This window comes from Micromys minutus (assembly GCF_963924665.1).
Source record: "Micromys minutus genome assembly, chromosome: 27".
Classification (NCBI taxonomy): Eukaryota; Metazoa; Chordata; class Mammalia; order Rodentia; family Muridae; genus Micromys; species Micromys minutus.
The window spans coordinates 10,837,540-10,862,235 of NC_137962.1; the positions used below are offsets into that span (position 1 = coordinate 10,837,540).

The window sequence follows — 24,696 nt, forward strand, 5'->3', positions numbered from 1 at the left end:
TCCAAAGGCCACTGGTATACACTAAGTCATGCAGGCCGAGGCCATTGTTCCTTGAGGTCAGCGTACCCTCCCATCTCCTCCATGCCAAGACCTCACTTGGCTTCCTGCTGAAGTGTTCTCCCGCAAGTGCTAGAAGGTCCTGCAGGGTGAGGTGCGGGGCAACTGGGATGCTAACAAGAAGTGCATTATCTGTGTCAGTCTGCACCTTGCACACAACTCCCCTGGGAGAAGGGACTTCATAGAGGAAGCATAAACTGCCCCCAAGAAGGACAAGGAACAGGCACAACTGCTTTTATTTCACCCACCTCCCTGAATGGAGGGGAGGTGAAAGAGAAAATGCATTTATTTTAAAAGCAAAAGAATTCCAAGCTGGGCCCTTGTTATAGAGGACTGTGGGCCACTCATTTGTTCCCAGTGTCCCTGCACTGAGGGGGGCAGGGCATCAGTGGAGAATGTTTGGATGGTCCTGCCCTCCCTACCCAGGGTTAACTCAAAAGACATAAGGCCACTTGCTGTGTGACGTCTGTCTCCTCTCACAGACAGCACAGTGGGCCCAGCCAAGGATGAGCACCAGCGGTGGAAGGTGGGGACACAAAGGCCTAGGGTTGTAATGAAAAAAGATGCTGATAGGGAGAGGAGTCTCTGGATCTTGAAGCAAGTAAGGGGTAGGGCAGGAGAGCTGATGGGGAGGTCTTCTGGAAACCTTCCTGGGTCCTGGGTCAGGAGGTACTGACAACTGGGGTTCTGTATTGCTGGTGATGTGCTGGCGTTGACCACATAGAGGACAGTATAGAGAACTCTATCTGGGCCAGTAGGCAAGAAGAACAAGGGTGGGCCTGGTGGCTTAGGTAGTCTCTAGGCCCAGAAAGGCTGGCTGCCACAGGAGGCAGGGGTTCTCTAGAGTTCTGGGGCCAGCTGCTCCCCAACCTGCTCCTCCACAGGTTGTACAGCCTCTTGCACATACACAATGAACTCTGAGGCTTCCCCACCCTGTGTGTACACCGTCACTGTCTCGATGCCCTCCACGTCATCAGAGGACACCACCAGATGGTGCTGCTCGGCCAGCTCCACAGAGGCCTGCTGCAGAGTCTCCTGGATCATGACTGTGTGGTTGGAACTGGGCTCCTCTTCAGTGACCTACGAGGGAAAGCAAAAGGTGACACGGGTTCAGCAATAATGTCAACATCAGAAATGTGGCCTTGGGAGCTGCACGCAATCTTCTCATCAATGCTGCACTGTCTTGTCCCTTTCCATGAAAGAGGAGAATGAGACTCCATGACAGAGTGACAAGGTCAGGTCTTTCCCATGCTGCAAATGGAAGCGTCCATACTGCAAACACAAACTCTCATCCAGACACCAAGCTACCTCATCTGACTTCTGCAAGGTGTGGAGTTACAGAGCATGAGGGTTAGAAGGCACCATGGGGTTAATGAATGCACATGCATACAGGACAGAATGAGAGGTTCCTAAAAGTATGCAGCTGGTCCCTCCATGTGATACTGAAAAAGTGCCTAAGTTTTTCCTGATTTCTTTGTTCTTATTACTCTGGGAGTCCCTCTTCAAATGCTACAGTCCCCAGGGGCTGTCAGTCAATGTGGATGCCTGGCAATTCTTTGGAGGTCTGCCAAAAGATGCATGTTGCCACAGGGCTGGGCAGGGGAGGTCAGGGAACACTGACAGTGGAGAAAAGCAGCTGGTTTCAACAGCCAGGACTTTCTCAATTGCTCGCAGACTGCAGAGTCCAAAAGAGGTCAAATTCCTATCAATGCTAAGGTGTCATGTCCCTGAGTATCAATCACTTCTGGGCTGTTTGTAATTTGTAAAAATAACCATCTTTAACCAGAGAAGAGGTATAGGAGACCAATTTAGGAAGAACTGAGAACAGAGATTGCAAAACTAAGGGATGGGCTGAAAAACAGACAAGATGCTGGTGCTGACTCATAGGCGATGTTGGAGACCCTTTCAGGGTCTCAGTGACAAGAGTGACATTCTCTGGGATGCACTTCCAGGAAGCCTGCGAGAGATGCATTACAACCCTTGGCCTACCCCCCTGTGAGAAAGGACCAGTGTGCCTACCTTAGAAGAGCACAGGTAAGTGTCTAATGTTTGTTAGCTGATATCGGCCAGGTCTCAGGTGCTGGGATAGGTGACAGCAAGACGAGGAGATGAGAATTGGCAGGGTGGTTCAAACCAGATCATGACCGCACCATACGTGTATGGGGCACATTCTAGGCCGGTGGGAAAAGGGAAAGGGGAACTGCTAAGGCAGCCACACAAGCTCCCACTCCTGATACTCCTGACACTTCTGGCTAGGAGGCATGAGATAGCTTCCTTCCCCTCCCTGCCTGTTCATGCTCAAGCATGGAGGGCTTCATCTCATAGAGACTGGGGAGTAGGGAGACAGCTGTGGGTGGAATCTGGGCACCCTGATGTTAGATGCTAAAAGGAGATTGCAATGGAGAGAATTCAGAAGCTGCAAAGCTATTCTGAGAGGAAACTGCTAACTTATCTAGCCATTTCTTTATTTATAAACCAAAACATTTATTTCCTTTCATTTACTATTTATTTCCACTTCGTGTATTTGAGAAGATGCACTAGAACCAAGGCTGTGGAGGTAAGTACTGGCTTCCTTCATTTTGGAAGACACTACCTAACCAGAGATTAGGATGCTGCAGACTACCTCCCTCGCCTGTTGATAAGGAGGAAGGAGGGTGAGCCATAAACACTGAGATCCTCAGAAAATACAGCACACTCCAGGCAACTGTAGTGTATCACATGAGCAGAAGGGGAGAGACACATGAGCTCATGTGATACACAGGGCTGTACTCACGACAGGCTGACGGTAGCCGTTCACACAGACTGAGCCTTCATTTCACAAAGCAAGGCAGATGATTTTGAGAAGCCAGGCTTCAGCCCACATATGCTTGCACTCTTACCATCCTGCTGAACATTTCTGTCTATGTTGCCTGCTACCTTTTCCAGGTGCTGAAGTCCATTAAGAGAGCCCTTTCTCCATGTGTTTCTGGTCTTCAGTTTCTGTCCCTGGGTTGCTCTTGTCAGCAAACCCTGTACTATACCCATCCACTGATTCTTACGCATGGAACACCACAGCTGGTCATCAGAACAGGTGACAGATGGTGGGAACTGCATTTCACTGAACTCCTAGCATAAGCATGTGTTAGGTCAAACTAACTTGGGGATCCCCAAGTCTACCTGCTGCCTATGGGTGTACCACTTCTACACACTTAGGAGCTCCACAGCAAGGATGAGCCAGAGGTAAGAGGCTGCTTTACAGAGAGGGCTTATGAGGTTTTAAAATATGTGCTCCTTGAGTATTCTAAGTGTGACCCATGCGTTCTGCTCCTCTGTCATTTCTGCAAGCATGCACATCTACCCTGCGCCCACAGAAGCTAACAGCTGTTTAGTGCTGCAGTTTGCTGAACACGCCCTCAAGCCTCACTCTCACTCCTCACACATAATATGTTTTCTCTTCACAAATGGCACCATGAAGCCCCTAAGGGTCCAGTGACTTGACTAAGGTCGAGCAGCTCACAAGTAGCAAGAGCTGGCCCTGGTGTGCATGAGAAATATCAAGAGCTCTTTCTTCCTCGGCTGGCGAGTGTGGCAGTGACTAATGGTATCACATGTCCCAGATTGATAGGGTAGAATTATTGCTCTTTAGACATCCGAGGCAGACAAAGGTGGCTTGTACATCTCTTTGTTCAAAATGATCACTCTAGCAGCTTAATCTATTAGCACAGGCTTAAAACTGTTCTCTGCAGCAGAAATAATATGGCTTTCACAGTGTCATTACCCCCTGAGACAGATACTCTATTTTCCCCCACTGCTATATCTAACATGTCTTTCAGCTAAAGTATTAGCAGCACAGATAGCTTAATAGAAAACCTTAATCCACGGGAATGTATAAATTATTCACCAAGTCAGGTCCTATGTACTTCTGCCCACCTCAGATGTTCTAGAACCAGGATTACACCCTGCTAGTGACCTACCCTTGGCAGATCTATTGCTGCTGTAAAGCAGCTTCCTGTGGGACCCCATCTCTTCACCTTCATCTCATGGTCCCTCTGTTGGATGGGTAGGTATTGTGCAGAATGCCATGTCACCCAGGGGCTTCCAATCACTCCACTATTTCCATATTCCTCGCCTGTTCTTCCTTCCTGCGCTTCTTCTGCTCTCTTCTCCACTGTCTATATAAAAACCATCCCCATGAGGTTAAATCCTCTCCTTCCCAACTTTCACGAAAGTCTTGATATCCCTCCTGTTCACGAACCCTCAAGGAAGATGCAGCCTTGTATCATTCCCCTGCACTAGGCACAATACATTGTATCCTCAGGACCCAACATTGGCCAGGACAAAGATATGAGGAGATGACTTGTCCTACAAAAAGACCAGAGGAAAGAGGCGATCCATTGGAAGCCTGCAGAGAGTACTTCTTGGCAGCTCAACCTTTGGAGTCTCAACCTGAGCATGTGTTCTTGTTTGAAACTACACCACTAGTACCTCCCTCTTGGGGCACCAAACCAGTCCAGAGACACAATCAAGGACACAGACATATGGCAAACAAAGGTAATTAATGGACGAAAAAGCTGTAGCTCAGGGCTGAATCCCAGAAGCAGTGATGAGGAAAGGAGAAAACAATCTCATTAGCTGGCATTGATAGGAACACTCTTTAAAGCCACCAAGGGCCACAAAAACCATGACACATCTGTAGCATACCTTCACCCAGAGCTCTGAAAACAGTGGGCAAATAACTCCTTGACACCAGATTCCAAACACCTGTGCTGGGGCTCGCAGCCACATCAGCAGCAGCAGCAGCAGCAGCAGCATCAACTAAAATAAGTTTGAGCTCAGTGCCAATGGGGCACTGGAACTGCCAGGGAAAGTTGGACCCAGCATGGCTCAAATATAATAAATGCTTTAAGGAAGATGAGACATACTTCAGCTGGCCAGCAGTGAGAAGAAACCAGAGGGACAGAGTGAGAAGGCATTGCCTTATCATTGACTTAGTTTATATCTCTAAATAAATACAACCAGCAGTACCCTACTAGTACATGACGCCCTCATGCCCAAGCCTGAGGGCAATGCAGACCTGCAAGCAGACAAGTGCATTCAACTCAAGGATCCTAGTTGAAGGGTTTTTGTCTTGAATTCCTTTCAAGAGGCAGAAAGTCCAGACCACCATCATCTCTGCCACTGTTGCTGCCAGGCCAGGAGACTGCACAACTCAGGTGTCCTTCACATTTCAGAAAACCTGAGTTGAGTCAGGTTCCTTTGTATTAAGCAATGCCTTGGAAAACACCTCTCTCTAGATGTCATTAGTGTCCATGATAAGAAAGTACCTGTGTCTGCAGCCCAGGAAATGGACGAAGCTACTTCTTGCTCTTTGCTTTTGCCACTTCTGTTGTTTAGAATTGGTTCTCAAGACCCACTGAGAACCCTGTGATGGGAAGAAGATCACAGGGCTCAAAATGCCAGCAAGAGGACAAACCATGCTTAACACAGTCCTCAAAACACAATGAACCCTCTTTACAAGCAGAACTATTGAAGAAGACCCTGCATCAAAGGCATAAATAATCCAAGAGCCAAACTCTGTCTCTGTATCTCTCTCTCTCTCTCTCTCTCTCTCTCTCTCTGGGTGTGTGTGTGTGTGTGTGTGTGTGTGTGTGTGTGTGTGTGTGTGTGAAAGAGAGAGGGGAGAGGAAGAGGAAGGGAAAAAGAAAGAGAGAAAGAGGGAGACTCTCTGAGAAAATATGGGAAGGAAGATGGGTTTGCATACACATACATGTGGATGTGTAGGGAATTGTGTATACATGTGTCTGTGTTCATTAGTTTTATGTCAACTTGACAAAAACTATAGTCATCTGAGAGGAGGAAACTTTTATTAAGCAAATACAGAAGATTGAGCTGTAAGCAGAGAAAACTGTAGGGCATTTTATTTATTAGTGATTGATAGCAAAGGTCCAGCCCATTGTGGGTGGGGCCACTCCTGGGCTGGTGGTCTTGTGTTCTCTAAAACAGCAGTCTGAGCAGGCATTGAGGAACAAGTCAGTAAGCAGCACTTCTTCATAGCTTCTGCATCAGTTCCTACCTCTAGATTCCTGCCCTGCTTGAGTTCCTATCCTGACTTCCTTCAGTAGTTCCCCTCAATCCTGGTGAACAGGGTTGGTTCACCTGAGCTAAGGAGGTCCTCAGCTGATCATGTGATCATTACTTAAAACACAAAGCCTCCTGTGCCATGTTCTTTCTCAATCATGGCTTTCTGAAAATACATCATAAAACCTGGGCTCTCTCTAGAACTGGCAAGGACCTTTCTGTCCTGGCCTTTTCCCATGTCCTACCTCCACACTGAACACTGGGCCCGGTACACACACACACACACACACACACACACACACGTCCCTGAGCTTTCACCTGTCCTTTTCTTCCTGCCCCGATCATCCTTTCCAAGATCCTACCTTGCTCTTGGGAGCTCCTATTTGTGTCCTCTCTTCTCAGACGTCTAACAGACTCGTTGAATTTACATTTCCATATAACCTTGCACAGTAAGATCAGGCTTTTACCCAGTGTAACCTTGATTGAGCTAACCCTAAGATGTTCACTACTTAATTCCAAGTAACAGAGTAGAGCCTATACTATGCACTTCCTAAATACCGATGGTTCTCTCTCTCTTATTAGTGTACTACTCATGGTGTAATACAACGCTCCCAGACCTAATCTTCTCTCAGCATTGCTGGTGTCTGGTGGACCCATAGTGGACTCTGCTCTGATGGCAAGAGAGAACCTTAAAATAGTTCCACCATCCTTCTGTGCCAGGACTCAGAAGTATAGAGTTGGTCTCAGTTATTTGACACCTACACATCAATACTTTCTTAAGATTTTCAAGGCCACCTGGTTGGCCTCTTTGGCTTGAAGCCTTCTCCAACTTTCAGATTAAGCAGTATGGGGAAGGGGGTATCTTGTTCCTGATGTCACCTCTGGTTCTCTCTTCATTTTCTATTCCTCTTTAACAAGACAGCCGGTTATCCATCTTAAGTCTAGTCAAGTTAGCACTGTTTTTCAAGTAGAAGCAGTCACACATACAGGTTTGTATATCTGCAGAGAAACTATCATCCTTCTGACCTCTAAATCTGTATTTGGTTGTGGCTGAGGACTCTCACTGTTTTATGATAAACAATTCTATTTTCTTTGCCGTAGTATTCTTAGAACACTAGATTGTTTTTGCTTCTTTGGATCATGTGTACATGGATATCTTGGGTAGCAAAATCAATGTGGCAGTACCTACCATTCGATGAAACCTCTGGGCTCATGAGCTGGTGACTCTGTGAGCTGTCATCCTTCTGCTCTCTTAGCAGCCAACCTGCTACTTACTATCCAGTCCTGCTTGTCACCAGAAGACCAAACCAAGCCTGGGGCTGATGTCCTCAGAGCACTATCTTATTGTCACTTTATTCCTGCCTGACTCCTGTCCTGGTGCTCAATTGTTCCCACACATACTCTTCAAGATAGAAGGAAAGGATGTAAGGAATGGTTTCACTTGAAATGCCTGACCTCTAGGGCAGTCAGAGCTAATTCTCAGACAGAACCAAATGAGAAAGAGTCTGCAGTTATGTGCCATATCCTGTGCACATTTTGGCCCTAGAAAGGAGCATACTCCTTCCAGCAGCCAGAGTCTCCCCACTGCTTGGGTAATCACCCTGCCATTTCTTCCCCTGCACTCCCAGAAGAGAGGCAGATCTGTCTCATGGGAGTCACAGCAGGCATATTCCCTGTTGCAACCTAGCTTAGGAATAGAGCCCCCTGCATGGAAACAGAGATAAATACAATCCCAAATGTATTGAAGAGAAAGGATACATGAATGTGCTTTATGGTAAAACATCATACATTTCTAACACACATATATATATACACACACACAAGACCAAAATGAAGTAATGCTATCCTCAAGAAACTTGTACAAATACCAAAAATACAGTCACAGACAGGAAGAAGCCATTCGTGAAGATTAAAAGCCCTTTAAAGGAACAGAATGCAAGGATGGAGCAAAGCTGTGACTCTCCGCACGCCAGGCAACCATCCTTTACAGGGGGGATGGCGTGTCACCTCCTCTGCTCACCACGTTCTCTTAGTAGTACACAGATAGCTGATACTTTTCTGGGAACACACACCTCAGATATAGTCCAAAGTCAAGTTTTCATGGCAGCTTGCTAATACCTGTTCCTGGTCACTATAGCAATCTCCAGGATCTGAGATGCTGGGCCTCTTGGTGAGCACCAACCACAATTGTATCCTGTGTTTGAAGCATAGGGTGGGATCTGATGCAAAATGTCATCATTTTACACAAGTTTGTCAACTTGGGCTCCCTGACCCAATCTGAATGGGAAGGATCAACTGTCTTTGAGAAAGAATTCGGTAAAAGGAAGAGAAAAATGGTGGGCAGACTTCTTGACCTCTGAATCATAGGAGACAGACAAAAACTTTCCATAGTTGACAAATCAATTGCTGCAGAATGAACAGAGGTCTCTCTAAGTAACTGTGAGACATTTCACAGTTCTCTTAGGAGTCTACGTCCCATTTAATCTGCCCTCACTTACCTAAGGGAGAAAAGGAGACCTGTGTCTTGTAAACTTTAAGCAATTTGGAGAGCAGCATGAAATCTCAGAAGTAAGTGAGGAATGGCACTCACAGCTACTTTGAGGTACCATTTCTTCAGGAGAAAGAGCTCACACCTGGCTCCATCCCCAAATGATGGCCTTCCAACACATGAACCAATACTACATGCTTGGCACATGACTCTCCATAAGATAAATACATCCTACCTGCTTTACACTTTGTGCTCAGAAAATACCGATATGTGCTGGTAAAGTAGGCACCAGAGAGGTATTTTAAGGCCCACTGAAACAGATGGTAGAGTAGGGGAAAATGTGTGGCTTTTTGCTATCTGAGCATCTTTCCATACATAGACAATCTTGCCGAAGATGTCATTTTGCTGTACTTTATGCTCCGTACACGCAAATGCACATCACTACCAGGATTTTCCCACAGGACCTTTCCAGGTTAAAAATTTCAGACATACAGCCAAGTAAAGCTTTGCCTCTAATAGCAACCCTTCAGGTCAGATAACCATTTTATATAGCTCTACAGTTTCTCAAGAGAAAAGATCTCCACCCTACCCACCTAGTCACTCCAGAGCACTGCACTCCCACTTCTCATTGCCCACCATTTTCTCAGCCTGGTGGGTAGGGGCTGGAACAAGGCCTTGGCCAGGTCTGTCTCTGCCTTCTGTTGGACATCCTAAGGATGCTCCTCTGTCAGCAGGTGTACTTGTTACTTTTCTGTTGTGATAAAACACCATGACCAAGAGCACTTAAAAACATACAATTACACAAAAGAGTTTATTTTGGCCCCCATTCACAAAATGCACAGGCTTACCTCTCTTCAGTACTTCTGGAAGAGAAGAGAGGCCTAGCTCTCAAATCTGTGTGCCTTCATAGTCATTTTGGTCCACATTCCTCAGCATCAGTCACATCAAATCAGCCCATCTTATCTTGGGCTGATGTTATAGAGCACCTTAGACCAAGTGGCTTATGAATATCAGAAGTATATTTTTATATCTTTCTCATGAAAAAAGAACAGAAAAAGAAAAGGCTGACACCATGGTCCCAGCATAGCTGGGGTCTAGAAAAGACTGTGTTCACCACAGCACATGCCAAATTTATGTAATCTGATAATTGAAGGAGCTTGAAGGAGTTTTGAGACCTAATTTAATAGCATTAGTCCCATTCATGAGTGCCCCATCTCTATGATCTACTCTCTTCCCAAAGCCCTACTTTCTAATGCAACTATCGCATTTGGGGTTAAATTGTAACATATGCATTCTGAGATACAGACATTCACTCCATGATGGCCTCTCCCAGGGAGAACTGTTTTTGTGAAAATAACTCAAATTGACTCAACATGAGGTTGTACAGGGGCCCAAAGGCATGTGTTAATTTAGGTGAATCTAATTGTTCTTCTTCTAGGACGAGCTGCACAACAAACTCACCTAAGAAACAGGTGGGTCTAGAGAGGTAGTTCCATGATACCGTACTTGCCTAGCCTGGGCAAGGTTCTGAGTTCAATAACTAGCATCACAAAAGATAAAAAGGAAAAAATGTCATTTTACCTTGTAAGGCTCTCAGTATGGAACCTAGATAAGTGCCTGCTGCCTGCTGAATAGAATCATCAAAAGAAAAACATTCATAATTGAATCCTACACATATATAGTAAGGAGTTAAGGAGCTATGCTGTGTCTCTAGTGCCAAGAGCTAAGATACTGCAGTCTTAACACATACCGAGCCCAGGGCCAACTGCTTCATTTACATAATCTATTCAATGGCCCCACTGGGGAGATTCTATAAAATATTACAGAGAAACAAACTGAAGTTCATTGAGAAGTATTTTTCCAAGGTCACGAATTATAAAGAGAGAGATCTGGAGTTCAAATCAGGCATTCTTTACCTCCCATTTAGGTATTTGTGAAAGCTCAATACCACTGTGCCAAGAGAGACCCAACCACCGTGACACACCCTAAGTTGATACCCATGTCATAGACTTTGCGGAAGGCATGCCTTCGTGATTTCCACACAGCAAGGCACCCACAGTCTGCCTGGAGATGATAAGACTGCTCAGTAAATGCACTCCAGACCAATTAGCTCAGCATCCTTGGTTCTGAGCTCACAGTCATCATTAGAAATACACGATGGTGGGGAAATGAGCCAGGCCCTGAGTTCGGTCCAGAGACACCTAGGAGACTAAACCTCCACCTACCTACCGTTAATGATCTTCAGTGTGGTAAAAACTAACTATACATACAGCAATTCTAAGTGTGGTTTGAACAAAGTTTCTAAGATGAAGAAGGGGATGCTGCTGCTTTCCACATTTCATTAGTGCTCAGAAAGGGAGAAGATTTTCTTGCACAGTAGGTCTTGTTGCAGGGAATAGTCACTCCCACTCACCTTCTCTCTGCTTAGAGTGAGGGCATAGGGACAGAGAGCAAACTGAGTGTTCTTCCAGATGAAGCCCTTCCTGGGCAAGCAGGAAGTCCACACATGCTTGCCGACTATTCTCTGACCAGGGCCTTATAATGGCAATTACTGCATAGAGGTCTAATGCTAACATAGAGTATTTAGTTCTCATTTGACTATTTAATGACTATACCCATCATATACATTGCCTAAGAAATTAACAGAAAGGTGGTAGCTTATAACAACCCTAACTCCCCTGACTTGAAATATACAGACGGCCGTCGCTAACTAGAGATGCTCTCTGCTTTATGAATCACAAATCTGATTAGGGCTCAGGCTTCCTTCTTCAGAATCTACAATGTCACCTAACTATGAAAAAGCAGGGTCACTTTTCACAGGCTCTAGAAGACCTGTGGATTAAGAGGTCCACTCAGGGCTTAATGAAGGTTTACTGACAAGAAGAGGCTAAGACATACAAATAGGCAACTCTCATCCTGGGCCATGTCTCTACCTGATGCACAAGCCTCACGGTGGGAACCAGTTCTACAGGAGAGGAAGAAAAGGCAGACATAGGTTGGTGTGAACTAAGCAAGGGGGGTTGGAGGCAAAAGGGCAGGTGGCCTTGGAGTTAGCAGGACCACAGTGAGGTTCTAATCTAAGTTTATAGGCACATCTTAGGTTATGAAGAGTTATAAGAGCTGGAGAAGTACATAGTCTAACTCAGAGGGTGTGTGCAAGACCAGTGATTGTGTGTGTGTGTGTGTGTGTGTGTGTGTGTGTCTGTGTGTGTGTCTGTTTGTAAAATAACTTTCTCAATGTCAACACTACGAGCACCAGAGATCACATTTTGATGAGTGAGAACCTAGGTAAGAGCAGCAGCTGTGGACAAAGGGAGGTTTTAGGGCATCTTGTACAGGTGGAACTTGAAGAACATGCTGGTAGGTAGGTGACATATAGAGGAACACGGTGACTCCTGGGCTCCAAAATAAATGCCTACATGGCACGTTTGGATTGGTTAGAGAAACAGAAGAGGAGGAAGAGGTAGGAAGTGGATAGTCTGCACTGAGGGGAATTCCTATGGCCAGGATGTAGGGTACTGGCTCAGTGGGAGCTCAGAGCAAGGGCTGAGCCAGAGGTCTACTGTGTAGTGACAAATCCAAGAAAGGCAACTTCACACCATATCCCCTATTTCTTCCTCTCAGGAGAACCGTCCTGGCCTTATTTCTACACCTAAAATAGACTCAGTGAGTTCAAACATCTACATACTTTCCCAGAGTGAAGTGGCAGAGAGAAGGGATGGGACTAAAGACAATTTATCAGTAGGGGTAAGGATGAGGACCGGGAAATAGGTACCAAGCAAACTGTATCAAAACTCAAGTGGGATTCTGCAGCTTGTAAAAAAAAAAAAAAAAAAAAAAAAAAAAAACACAGTAGGAAAAGTGCAGGTTAGAGAAAGGAAGGGAGAAGCAATGCTCAGCAGATGGACATCCTCAGCTCTAACGGAGGGATATACAGGAAAGGGTACCATAATGAGACAGAAGCCTTTATTCAATTTCTGCAGACCATTTCTCATATGTTCAGTGTTATATCATGAGCTTATTCTTATTTCTAAGATTTCACAAAGAAATGAGCTTTTCAGCAACTACCAATGCATGGCAGAGCTCAGCAAATGAAAGTTCTTTGAGAGGAAACCATTTGGCATGTCAGCCATCACACATTATGCCAGGGGCAGAACTCTCTGAAAGATATGTCACTTAGGAAGAAGAAAGAGAAGAGGTTTGAAAGGCTGGGAGAGAGCTAAGGAGGGTCTACAGAGGACAAAGGAGGCACTAAGTAACAAGAGAGGGTCAGCTGCTCTTCTGTCCCAGCGTCTCCATGCTGAAGGCCACAGTTCAACAACAACAGAACAGATGCTCTATAAAGGCACAGTATGAATGTGCCCTAGGAGGCTACATGGATGTTAGGATCCTGATAAAATTAAAGTTGGCAGGGACTTGTGATCAAGTCAATTTTATGGCAAAGTTCCCGAGGCATGAGCCAAAACCAAACCACAAGCTGAAAAGTCTGTCACAGAAAGTACTCTGATGGGGCAGCAGGGAAAACAGTCATTTTCACAAAAGACCCAAAGAGTTGGAAATGCAAGTGCTCAAAAGAGCAGGAAGCAGAAGTATCCGAACAAGTTTCTAGCCAGTCAGGACCAGAAAGTGAGACCCTATCTCACAGAACCAACCAAACTAAACCAAACATGCAAACAGAAGAGCTGGGAATTGGACAATGATAGTAAAACTTGGCTGGAGACATCTGCTGATATCCTGAAGCATTAGATTCCAAGAACCCAGCAAGTGTTTACCCCTGTGACATGCACTCATCTGAGTATCCACAAATACAAACATATACACACACATACAAATGCACACATGCATATTTTCTTAATCTTCTACAAAAATCCCTTAGATGAACCACAGTGACAAAAGCCATAATGGGACTGAGAGGGAACACAAGTCAGCACTTTGCTAATGTTACGAGGGTTCAGCAGCTGTCACCTGCATTATACATACCAGACCCACATGAAGTCACACCAGCCTAGGAATGAGAAACAGAACCAGAGTAGGGGCCAGGCCTGTTGGAGCCTTATCTTTCACCTCTAGCCCCTGGCTGTCTTGTACCTCAGGAGAAACTGTTTCCAGCCCCGCACAAACAAGACTGTCAAATTCCATTATTTTGTGTCATTTGCACTGAAAGGACAACAAAGAAAAGAAAGCTAGCCTTTCTGAGCTCCAGAAAAGAGAAGGCTCGCCTTGAGCCACCTAACGGCACTTCAGCTGCCATGTAAGGTTCTTGGGCCAGGCTGCTTGACATGTAATTACAATAAAACAGAAGAGGATGTTTTCTTTATAATAGCATAAAAATAGACTTTGAAGCTACTTCGTCTAAATCCTTTCCTGTATGGCTCAGCCCATAATCTGGCTACAGTCTCAGGCCACACTCAGACTCATAAGCTAAGGTAAGAGGCCAAGCCGGGCTCTCCTTGCAGGGCACACAGGCTCTCAGGCCAGGGGCTGCACTTGGAAGCTCCTCTGTAGAGCAGCTTCTCTCAGCACACAGTCCAGATGAAAACTGGGGACACACCACTTTTAATTATTGCTCTACTTTGTAATGTCTCCAAAGGCTCATGTCTTGATGATCTAGTCCATAAGGGTAGTTCTGCTGGGAGAAGGGAGAAGCTTCAGAAAGTAAGATTACGAGGCAGTTGCTAGAATGGAATATTTAGATTTCCAGCCCTTCCTACTCTCACACTGTGGCTCAGGTGCCATAAAGTGAGGAACTTTACTTCACTATGTACTTTTGGCCAAATGATGGGGCTAAAATAGCACAGAGAGAAACCCTTGAAACCATTAGCCATAAAACATATCACCTCATAAGCGCCACATAAAGAGAAGACATGGTAGTGCATGCCTGTAATCCCAGTGTTGGAAGATAGACACAAGAAGATCCCAGGAACTTTCTGCTCAACCGGTAAGCCAACCAGAATCCCGGATCAGTGAGAAAAGGTGGAGTGATGGAAGAGGGCATGTGGTACCAACCTCTGTCCTCCAGAGGTATACGTGTGGGCACACACCCATTAAATTCTCATGCATGCATATGCATAGACCACATACATAAAAAGGAGCACATATAAAACCTAGAATCTATTTGAACCCTGCAAAATAAATAAATACACAAAACAGACAATTCTGTTTTAAAAGATGTAAGATTATGGCATGTGACAGGAATTTCAAGCTTTGTTGTTATATGTGCTCATGTGCTTTTATGACAGTTGCTTGCTTTTTATCTCTTCAGTATTGATTAACAGGAGATGATCAGACAATGAAACAAACAGTGCAGGCGAAATTAGTCAGTATTTACTGGATAATTGCTTTGTGTGCTGCCTTGGGTTGGAGCAAGAAGAAGTCTTCGATACTGCTGCCCTGTGTTCTGCTCCTGATGAGAGGCAGCACTGGGTGGCCCAGCAGGGGGATGGGGGCAGGCCTCCATCAGGGTTTCAGCAGTCTCATTAGCACATTTCCTGACTGAAAATATCCTAAGCCAGTAATTAATTAAAAGAAAAAGAATTAATCAACCGAATAAAAACAGCCGAAGTAAACCTAAATGATGGGATAATTTAATCAGAGGACAGACATTCCTTCACCTGCAAAGGCTTGAGATATTTCAGCCCCTCTGCTACAGATGTGGGCAGGTTACCATCCTCTGGCCATCCAGCCCTTCCGCCCTCCCTATATTTTTATCCATTATGAGCCACAGGTGAAAGGGTGGCTCAGCCAGGCACATGAGATGGTGACTATGCCACACATATTCTTGGGAACATTTTCAAGTGTCACCCTGAATGAGTATATTCCCAGTTCCACTTGCAGTTCTAGGTTGAAGAAAGAAGATTCTTTAGGGGCATCACTGTCCCCTCCTGTGCAAATCTGGACGTGTTTACACTAGTTGTATTGATGCATATCTGCCTTCACCTCTGTTGGGATGTCAGTCCAATGGTTAGAAGCATATTTAAGCAGGATTCTAAATTTGCAGCCTCATATATAGCAGCACTGCCTGTGACACTCAATAAATAATGTCCCTGAGTAACAGCCAATCAATATTCTCCATCAAAAGAAGATACAGATGACAATAAGCTGTCCCTTCTGAAGTCTCGGCATCCATGTGTATAAACCAAGCAAAACACTCCCAATACTGCCCTAATGAGACCCAATGCCAGTCAGTACCTGATTAAGATTCTACATTGCAGGGTTTAAGTGAGGAGCTCCAGAAGATATGCACAAGACAATCTGAAGTCTAAAACTTAGCAAATAACAGGAAAAAATAAGAAAATATAATGTATATTTTCTATCAAGATGCTGCAGAGTTGAGCATTCATCTTTCTGGTGTCCAACTCTATCAAAGACCTGTAGAGAAACTTCATTATGGAATATGGGTTCCAGGACATCCAATTCAAATACTCTTCTACAGAACAAGCCTTGTCTCTGGGTCAAGAAATCCAGTGTTAAACCAGAAGTTCCTCCTGCTGCAGAGAATTGTGTGGCATGAACTTTATGTGTTTCACCATGCACTGAATATAGTCACGGAAACAACAGTGAAATTGCAATCCCAAAGGCAATTAGTGTTAGCATATATCAGAGCTGTTGTAAAAAGTGTCTTCATTAGTGCAAAGAAAAAGTGTGAGTGTACGTGTGCGTGTGCATGCACACGCAAGCACGCGCGCACACACACACAAACACCCTTTTAAGTTAAATGTTTGATATTTTCCTCTTATTTTCAATCAGAAAAAACTACACTAAGTTCTGGAAGCTCCAGTAGCCCATGCCCTAAATTTCAGAGACATCTTGCCTAACAATCCTTTATCACAATAACCTTCAAACCTTACTGGCTGGACCCCTCCAGCTGTGGTGTATGCACTGGCTCTGCATTTGTTCAGCATTTCACATTCTTCATGGTGTACTATTTTATTCCTGTTTCCTTCCTGGAACTCCAGCACCACAGCACAGTCTGACAACCAAGTACTCAATAAATACCCAGTGATTCATAAAACAACACACAGCCAGGCAAAATTCTAAAATCTATATAGAAAATTACTGTATGCATTTTAAGTATATAGTTTCCTGGTTCTGATGTGCTTGCTGGTTTTGTTTTATACCTTTAAAGTAGCTGTGTGAAGTACTCTGAAAAAGTGAAGCCTGTAGTAAATAGGCAAGCATTAAATGAGCATAAAGGAAGCTGATTAGTGCATGTGCTATTCCAGCCAACTGATGGTGTCTCTCCTGAGGACAGAGGAGAGAAGGAGGGGATGAGAGGAACACCAGGACAATGTAGTAGGCAAACCTTTTTTTCCAGCTCAGTGTTTTCTTCCTCTACTGTGTGAACATAAAGTGATGATGTTTCTCTTTTAAAAGGACAGTCCCTGGGCAAATATTCCTGGGCATCTCTGGCTATCCCCACACTTCCTACTAGTTTACTTCTTAGTAGGTTCTCATTATGGTCATTTGCATTCTGATTCTCTGAAAGGAAATGAAGGGTCTCCTCTGTGCTTCTAAAACACCTGGGTGTTTTTTCTAACACATCTGCACAAACAGAGCCACTCAAGACACAATCCCATACTAATCCAAGAAGACCCATTTCATCTTAATTTCTACTATAGGCAAGCTGACGTTGTGAGGAACTAGAAAGGAAAAGATGGGTAGTGGCTTGAGCAGACAAATGCTTCTGGGCAGAGAGACCTCACCTGCTTTACAACAGTCACTGTCCCCGGTGCCATGGCAACCACAGAGGCCACAGCAGCAGCATCATGGGTCTCTGAACCCAGCTCAATGATCTGCTGCAGGATATTCACAGCTGTGGGGTCAAGTCGATCACCTATGGGAGAGAAGCAACAGGACACCATTAAGCTCTCTGCACTGAATGGCATCCAAGGGAAAACTGGCCCCTAGACATGAATTCTACGGAGTATACCTATTCCAGAGAGTTTACAGAAGTACTTTACAGCTTACGACATCTTTCCAACAAGAACTGTTCAAGGCCTGACTGAAACCATAAAGGGATGACACAAAAAGCAGAGATATGCCTCATGCCATTGGGAAAATTGTATCACAAACATGGAAGTAAAGCCCAGACGAACTGGATCTTAGTGTGGTTACACAAAGTGCCCTTCAGTGTCACCTGTGAGGATTAACAGCTGACATGCTCAGACGCAGAGCGGGTTTCTCCTAAGGGATGGTGACAGGCAGTGGAAGCATGCCGAGTGACAGGCAGGACACCCAAGAATGTCTTGTTGTTCAGCCAGGGGCTTCTGAACTATAAACCACTTTTAGCTTACTGTTATTTTAATCTTGTCAAAAGACAGGGGCCCACATCACCAGGGCAGCAACTTGGCACACCCTTCCTCCTCTCTCTCACCATCTGCTGCCCATCTGTAATCCTCCTGAGTACCCCTTCACCCAGATCATTAATTTACTAAAATGGAAATTAGTGCTCGGTCTCTGTGCTTCCTAATGCCACGAAGTGTTTGCCAATGTTTACACCCCCATGCATGGCTTTCTGCAGGTCTTGAGTCAACACAAACCAACCAATAAGAGACTGGAGAAAGAGAATATGCCATGTTCAGTGCAGCAGGTAGAACTGGCCTGAGATGGAGGAGGGGACCCTACTGAAAACCCCATTTCCAGCACACCTTGCAGCTAAACACTCTAAATTCCAAATACAAAAATGTTTACTCGGGTGAGTCACCGAGGTTAGATTTTAATTCTTCCTCCACTCCCCTCCTTACCGATCATTATCTAGCCCAAGCTTTAGGTCAGCCAGGAGCAGGGGTTCCCACTGGGAATACAGATAAAGAAAACAGATAAAACATAATCCCTCCCTTAATCCTTCCTGAGCTGACAGGTTCCTGAGACCCATGTAGAAGCAAATCATCCTAACACATGGAATTGGAGGGCAGTTAGGGGACAGTATAGAAAAGTCTCAGTAGTGCTAAAGTAGTGGTGGGATCTAAGTGTTCAAGATGGAGGTGAGCTATATGAGAAATGCAGCCTATAATAATAATAATAATAATAATAATAATGATAACAATAATAATAATAACCGCAGAATTTGGTCTGTACAACAAAGCCTTGAGGCAAGAAGCAAAACAAGTAGGCAGCCAGGAGGTGAAGAAGGAGGTCTGGCCTGCTGAGCTGCAGTGGTGAAACAGCATCTGAAGTACCATGGCCAGACGCTGGTGGGCACACAGGCATGTGTGCATGAACTCTCCAAGAAAAGATGCTATTGGGAAAATGTTCATATGCTCATGGATTCTCCAAAGAAACACACTGGTTGGCAAGTGGCACTGGAGGGCAACTGGGAATGTGCTCATGGATGCTCCAAGGAAAAGTACTGGTAGGAAGTAGACGAGTACTTATGAACACCCCATGAAGAGACAGTAACGGGCAAGTGAGCATGCAGATACGGGTTCTCATAGGAAAGACATGGGTGGGCAAATGGACTTTGTACATAGACGCTCTAAACAAAGACTTTGATGGGCAAGTAGAAATGTGCTTGTGGACACTCTTTGGGAAGACACTGATGGGCAAATGGGTATGTGATCATGGAAGATGGAGACATCACTAAACACTGAGGCAGGAACCCAAATTCAAACAAGGACTCAGTGATAAGTCTTGCTTAACAGTACAGCCTTGACTCTGGTAGAACTGGAGGTGCTGCAGCCCCAGTTTGCTCTGACAGGCAGTAGCAGTTAATTGCCTGGAAACAGATGCCCACAGGTGTTTGGGTAGAGCTTCCTTAGGACCAGGGATTGAGGATTTCAAGTCAGGACAGGAGCATTCTCTTATTTCCTATCACCATTTGTTCTCATCTAATGCTTTCCCATTAATCCTGCTTGCTTGACTCAGCCGCCCATACGCACTCCTAGAGCTTTGGGGAAACTGCTTTCAGGTATAGTGTCCAGTTTAGAAATGGATTAAAAAAATTCAAAGTCATCACATTCGATTTTAAAAATAGTATCTGGCTTTTTGGAAAAAATGGAGACAGATGAGTGATCCTGAGCATACAGGCATATATTGGTATTCCTGGGGTGACCCACCAGTACATCACATCCTAAGTCACCCACTCTTATCACCTGTCTGGATACTCTGGACCCTGGGATAAGACCTGTGGAATAGAGGCCATGAGGAAGCATGAGGTCGTAGGTACGGTTGCCTTGAGGTAAGTCAGGGGAACCAGATTCCAACTCTGTGACCTAAATGGAGGATTCTTAACCAACTATGTTCAGTGAAGAGCCTTCTACACAGCAATTAACTAAGAATGGCAAGACTGCCCACACCCAAGGCTGCTCTGGAAATAAGGCCCCACTCTGGCTAGGTTCATTCTGAACCATTTACAGAGAAAGACATGCTGGTTCAATTATTACATAAAGAGCAACAGAGAGTGAGAAAGAAAACCAGGTATGTCCTCACCATTCTCGGAGGTATATCTCAGGTCTTGAAGTGCAGCCACAGCTGCTTGTGTCCCCTGAACATCTTCAGCTTCAGTGATGTAGAGATACTGGGTGGAGGGTTCCTCTGGAGTCTCTGTTGCTGGCTAAATAAAAGCACCATGTCTCAGCATCCTTCCAAGAGATTAAGAGCAACCCGAAATTCCAGGACGAGAGAAACACATACAGGAGAACAGCACTTAATGCTTCACTGGCACAGCTTCACCAGAGAGCCATCTGCTCCGACAGATGCAATGCCCAAAGAAAACATTTTCTCTTGAGGGTCACGACCTTGTACGGCCACCCTGTGTGGAAGCTTGTTGCCCCCCATGCTCACGGTACACAGTGAAGCATGCTGTTCACAGTGAACACACTTGAGCTTCTGCCTCTTCCCTGCTGCCAACACTGTCTTCAATCTTCCCCGTACACTGCGGCCTCTAGCCACGCAACTAACGGATGCAAAGGAACAGTCATGGAGGAAAGTGGGAACAGAAGAATGCCTTGTTACTTAGCATGTAAAACGCATGGAGATCCCACTGAACCATAGCTACTGACACATGAAATTAAAGCACAAAGGATGTCAAAGTCATAATCTTCAATGTCAGGATATGTGGTGGGAGGAGAGGCTGAAGTGACATTCAAAGATATACCTCAAGGAGAGAAACAAGGAAAGTAGACAGTCACAGGATCAATATTAATAAAGATCTCTTTCTGAGGAGGAACAAAACCAAACCTGTAAGGTGAGGGCCATGAATCTCACCAACAGAAGGCAGAACTTTGGCCCAGGTTTATAGGAACCAGCACTATGACACCCGTGAGTAGCTGACAGAATCTCAGAGTCACAAGTAACTGTCCTTTCACAGTCAACTGGACAAATTCAGTTCGCTTATAGTTGTTTGACAAAAGGACACCCAATAAATATCAAATAAATGCAGAAACTATTTAAAAGATCGTTTCTCTTTAGAATGGCATTAAGCAATGTACTGGTTGGTTGTGTGCCAACTTGACACAAACTAGAGTCATCAGAGAGGAAGGAGCCTCAGTTGAGGAAATGTCTCCATGAGATCCAGTTGTAAGTTAATTTCTCAGGTAGTGATCAATGGGGAGAAGGCCTAGCCCATTGTGGGTGGTACTGGTGGTGGTCCTGGGTTCTATAAAAAAGAACGCTGAGCAAGCCAGGTGAAGCAAGTCAATAATCCATACCCTCCATGGCTTCTGCATCGGCTCCTGATCCCAGGATCCTGCCCCATTCGAGCTCCTGTCCTGACTTCCTTCAAAAATGAACAGCAATGTGAATGTGTAAGCTGAATAAACCCTTTCCTCTCCAATTTTCTTTTTGATCATGGTGTTTTGTTGCAGCAAAAGGAACCCTAATTAAGACAAGTTGGTACCAAGATTGTATGGTGTTGCTGTAACAGACCTACCTGACCATGGTTTTGGAAGAACTGTGAAAGAACTTTGAAACTTTAGGCTACAAGAGCCACTGAGTATTAAGAAGTTAGTGGGATGTTCTGAACTTAGAAGATAAAAATGTTGAGAACAGTGCAGAAGATGGAGGCCTGGCTTGTGAAGTTTTAGAGGGAAGTTTAAAGACTATCAGGGCCATTTGCTAGTTAAAGATTCTGTCATTCTGATTATTAGCTGGGGCTAAAGAATTAGCTGTGATTAACAAGGTACCAGAACTTAAAAAAACAAACCTTTGCTTTTTTAAGGATACTCCAGGCTGGTCAGCTGAAGCTGTGAATTTAGCAGAGATTAAGAAGAGGCCAGGATTGTTGAGGTGAAATCTTCTGAAAAATGTCCTGAGAGTCAGCACATAGAAGCTGTGCTCCAGAGGCAACTAAGTGGTTGTATCTTGAGCTGACAACCAAGCTTGGTAGTATAAGAGTGTAAGAGTGAAGGCATGAGGGACTACATAGAACAGCCGAGACCTGGCACTGAGAGAGGCCGGGAGGGGGAACTAAGGGAAGGTGAAGCCTCAATGGCAGTTGAAGACCCAGGAATGAAGGGGTCATAAAGTGAAGTTGAGTCTTGGCACCATGAACAGAACCTATTGAGGCAACTGGTTAAAGTGCAGTTCAGGTGCAGCAGAAGAGCCAGCAGTTTTGAAGATGACAGTGCCACAGGAAGATCACTAAGAACAGCAGCAGCAGTGGATTGGAGTCAGATGGAGCCAAGAAGACAAATGTGTGTGTGTGTGTGTGTGTGTGTGTGTGTGTGTGTGTGTGTGTGTGTGTGCTTGCATGTTGCAGAGGGCAGAGCTCAAGAAGTGATCCAAGCACTTTGGATGAGTCCAGAAGATCATGACTGGATCCCAGACATTGGCTGGCTGGAATTTGCTTTTGCTTTGATTTGATTGTGACTATACTAACCTTTACCTCTTGAAATTATTAATAAATTATTTTGCTGGAGCCCACAGCTGAGAGACTTTGAATTTTAAAAGACTTTGTATTTTAAAGGAGACGAGCTATTTTAAAGGAACTGAAAATTTCATGTATCCAATTTTGAAAAGACTGTAGGACTTTTAGTTATTTATGTTTTTAATGTGATATCTTGGTGCCATCCTTGGGATGGTATTCCTGGGTTCTATAAGAAAGGAGGCTGAGCAAGCTATGAGAAGCAAGCCAGGAAGCAGCATCCCTCCATGGCCTCTGCATCAGTTCCTTCTTTAGGTTCCTGAGCTGTTTGAGCTTGGGTCCTGATATGCTTTGGTGATGAACAGCAATGTAGAAATATAAGCTGAATAAACCCTTTCCTCCCCAGCTTGCTTTTTATCCATGCTGTTTTGTTGCAGCTATAGAAATCCTTACTAAGACAAATAGTGTACAACCCAATTATGGAACCAAGTGCCTTAGCTTATCAATGAGCTGCTCTCCTTCTGGGAAACCCAGGTAATGACATTCAATAAGGCTGGTGCTCTCTGCAAGGCATTCCTAGGAGTTAAGTGACAATCCAAACTAGCAGGCAGCCAGTGTGTCATTACACTGGGGGCCACCCTGTGTCCAGCTTCGTCGATGTTTAGCTGCCTCACTTCAAGAGTACATTTGTGTGTACTGTTTTATGAGGGTCAAAACCCTACTAATAGTTCTAGACTCTACTGGAAGTACCCAACATATCAAGTTTTCCATCATATATTGGTATTCCAATGTCTGTCTCTTTAACAGACAACACATTCTGTAGCAGGAACTTGAGAGTTCAGGAAAATAATCATAGTACCATCTGTGGTAGGGGACACTGAGCCTGCCTTCAGCACTGACAACACAAAGGGCTTGTCTGTCACACACAGACTCCAGCATGTTGCAGTATTCTCGCAGTCAACTTTCCAATCTACCAGCCTGCGGCACGGTTGACAACACTATGGGTAAGCTGAGTCAACAAGGGCTCAGGTCAAAGAGTTTATAGATAACACAGATAAGTGTCACACTCTTGGCTTTGTGAGGGAGTGTCTGTGTGCTCCCTACATGCACATTTTGAGGTCAGACAACAACTTTGTGGAGCTGGTTCTTTAAGTCCATTTTACATGGATTCCAGGGTTCAAACTTAGGCCATCAGGCAGGTCTAGGAAATGAATCTCACATTGTGCTATCTTGCTTTGACTCCACCACTGATGGCTTTGAAGAATCATTGTTTCCTCCACAAGTATTTCAAATGTGGTGAGATGTGGAATTTTCCACTTGTGGGGCCACATTGATATTCAAAAGCTTTTGGAGTTTACAGCTTGTGGATTCTGAATGTTTTAATTAGGGATTTTCAACATGTAGATGCTGGTAAATGATAACAACAGCAAATCACATGAGTTCCAAGTTCTCTGATTCCAAGTTGACACTAAGGCTCCGTGTAGCTTTGGCCTCTGCTTATTGTTACATCTTCAAACAGTGAAAACAGTTCCATTTACATACAGAACATGCTCATGAGAACATTGCTCAATTATAAAATACGCACGAAATAGTTTCAGAGATTAAGCATAGTACTGTGGCAAGCACTCGGGGCAGACTGCAGCACTCATCAGCTCTTTGACTTTGGCCCTAGAGTATCCAGCAACACACAGTTTCCATGGTTACTTGCTTCTGAGTTTAGTGAAAACCTTCTAGTGTTTCCAAATGAAAGAAGACACTGGCTTATGACCAGGATACGTACTTTTATCCTCTTAGGGAACACCAACTTAATTGTGCTGAAAGTGTGTAATAGATGAACGATGCTGTCAAAGCCTTTTGGCATCTATGAAGATGATTTTTGCATTTCTCCCCCTAGTTCATGGTGAGCTATGTTAACATATATTCTTCCATGGGGCTATGATTTCCTTACACTCCAAAGTAATCTCTACACAGTCATGGTGTTTCATTATTTTTATGTGCTATAAACTGTTTCAAGAACCTTACTCCTGTCTGGTTATTACCAGGTACTCTCTAAACCTACTATCAGCTGGAGATGTCTGTGATTGCCAGAGAGTGATGAACCTTTGTAGTATCTGGAAACATGTATAATTGTCTCAATGAGGTCTAGAGGCAGGGCGATGCTAGAGGTACCTGGTAAGAAAAGGCTAGAAATGTAGCTAAACTTCCTATAAGGTCCAGAATAGTCCTCCCACAACAAAAAAACCCTTCAGCTCAAAACACCTATAGTACTGAGTCTCAGAAGCTTGCCTAGAGT

General features: G+C 44.7%; 1 protein-coding gene across 2 annotated transcripts in view; it reads right to left on the minus strand.

Annotated features, from left to right (window-relative positions):
• Positions 1-375: 375 nt before the first annotated feature.
• Positions 376-24,696, minus strand: part of ZFAT (zinc finger and AT-hook domain containing) — a 162,403-nt gene continuing 138,082 nt past the window's right edge. For both annotated transcript variants that reach the window (XM_080938952.1, XM_080938951.1), the window contains 3 exons: positions 20,030-20,153; positions 17,305-17,435; positions 376-1,137 (listed from right to left, as the gene is read on the minus strand). In XM_080938952.1, the coding sequence (XP_080795078.1) occupies positions 898-1,137; positions 17,305-17,435; positions 20,030-20,153 (495 nt within the window). In that variant the 3' untranslated portion in view covers positions 376-897. The remainder of the gene's footprint in view (positions 1,138-17,304; positions 17,436-20,029; positions 20,154-24,696) is intronic.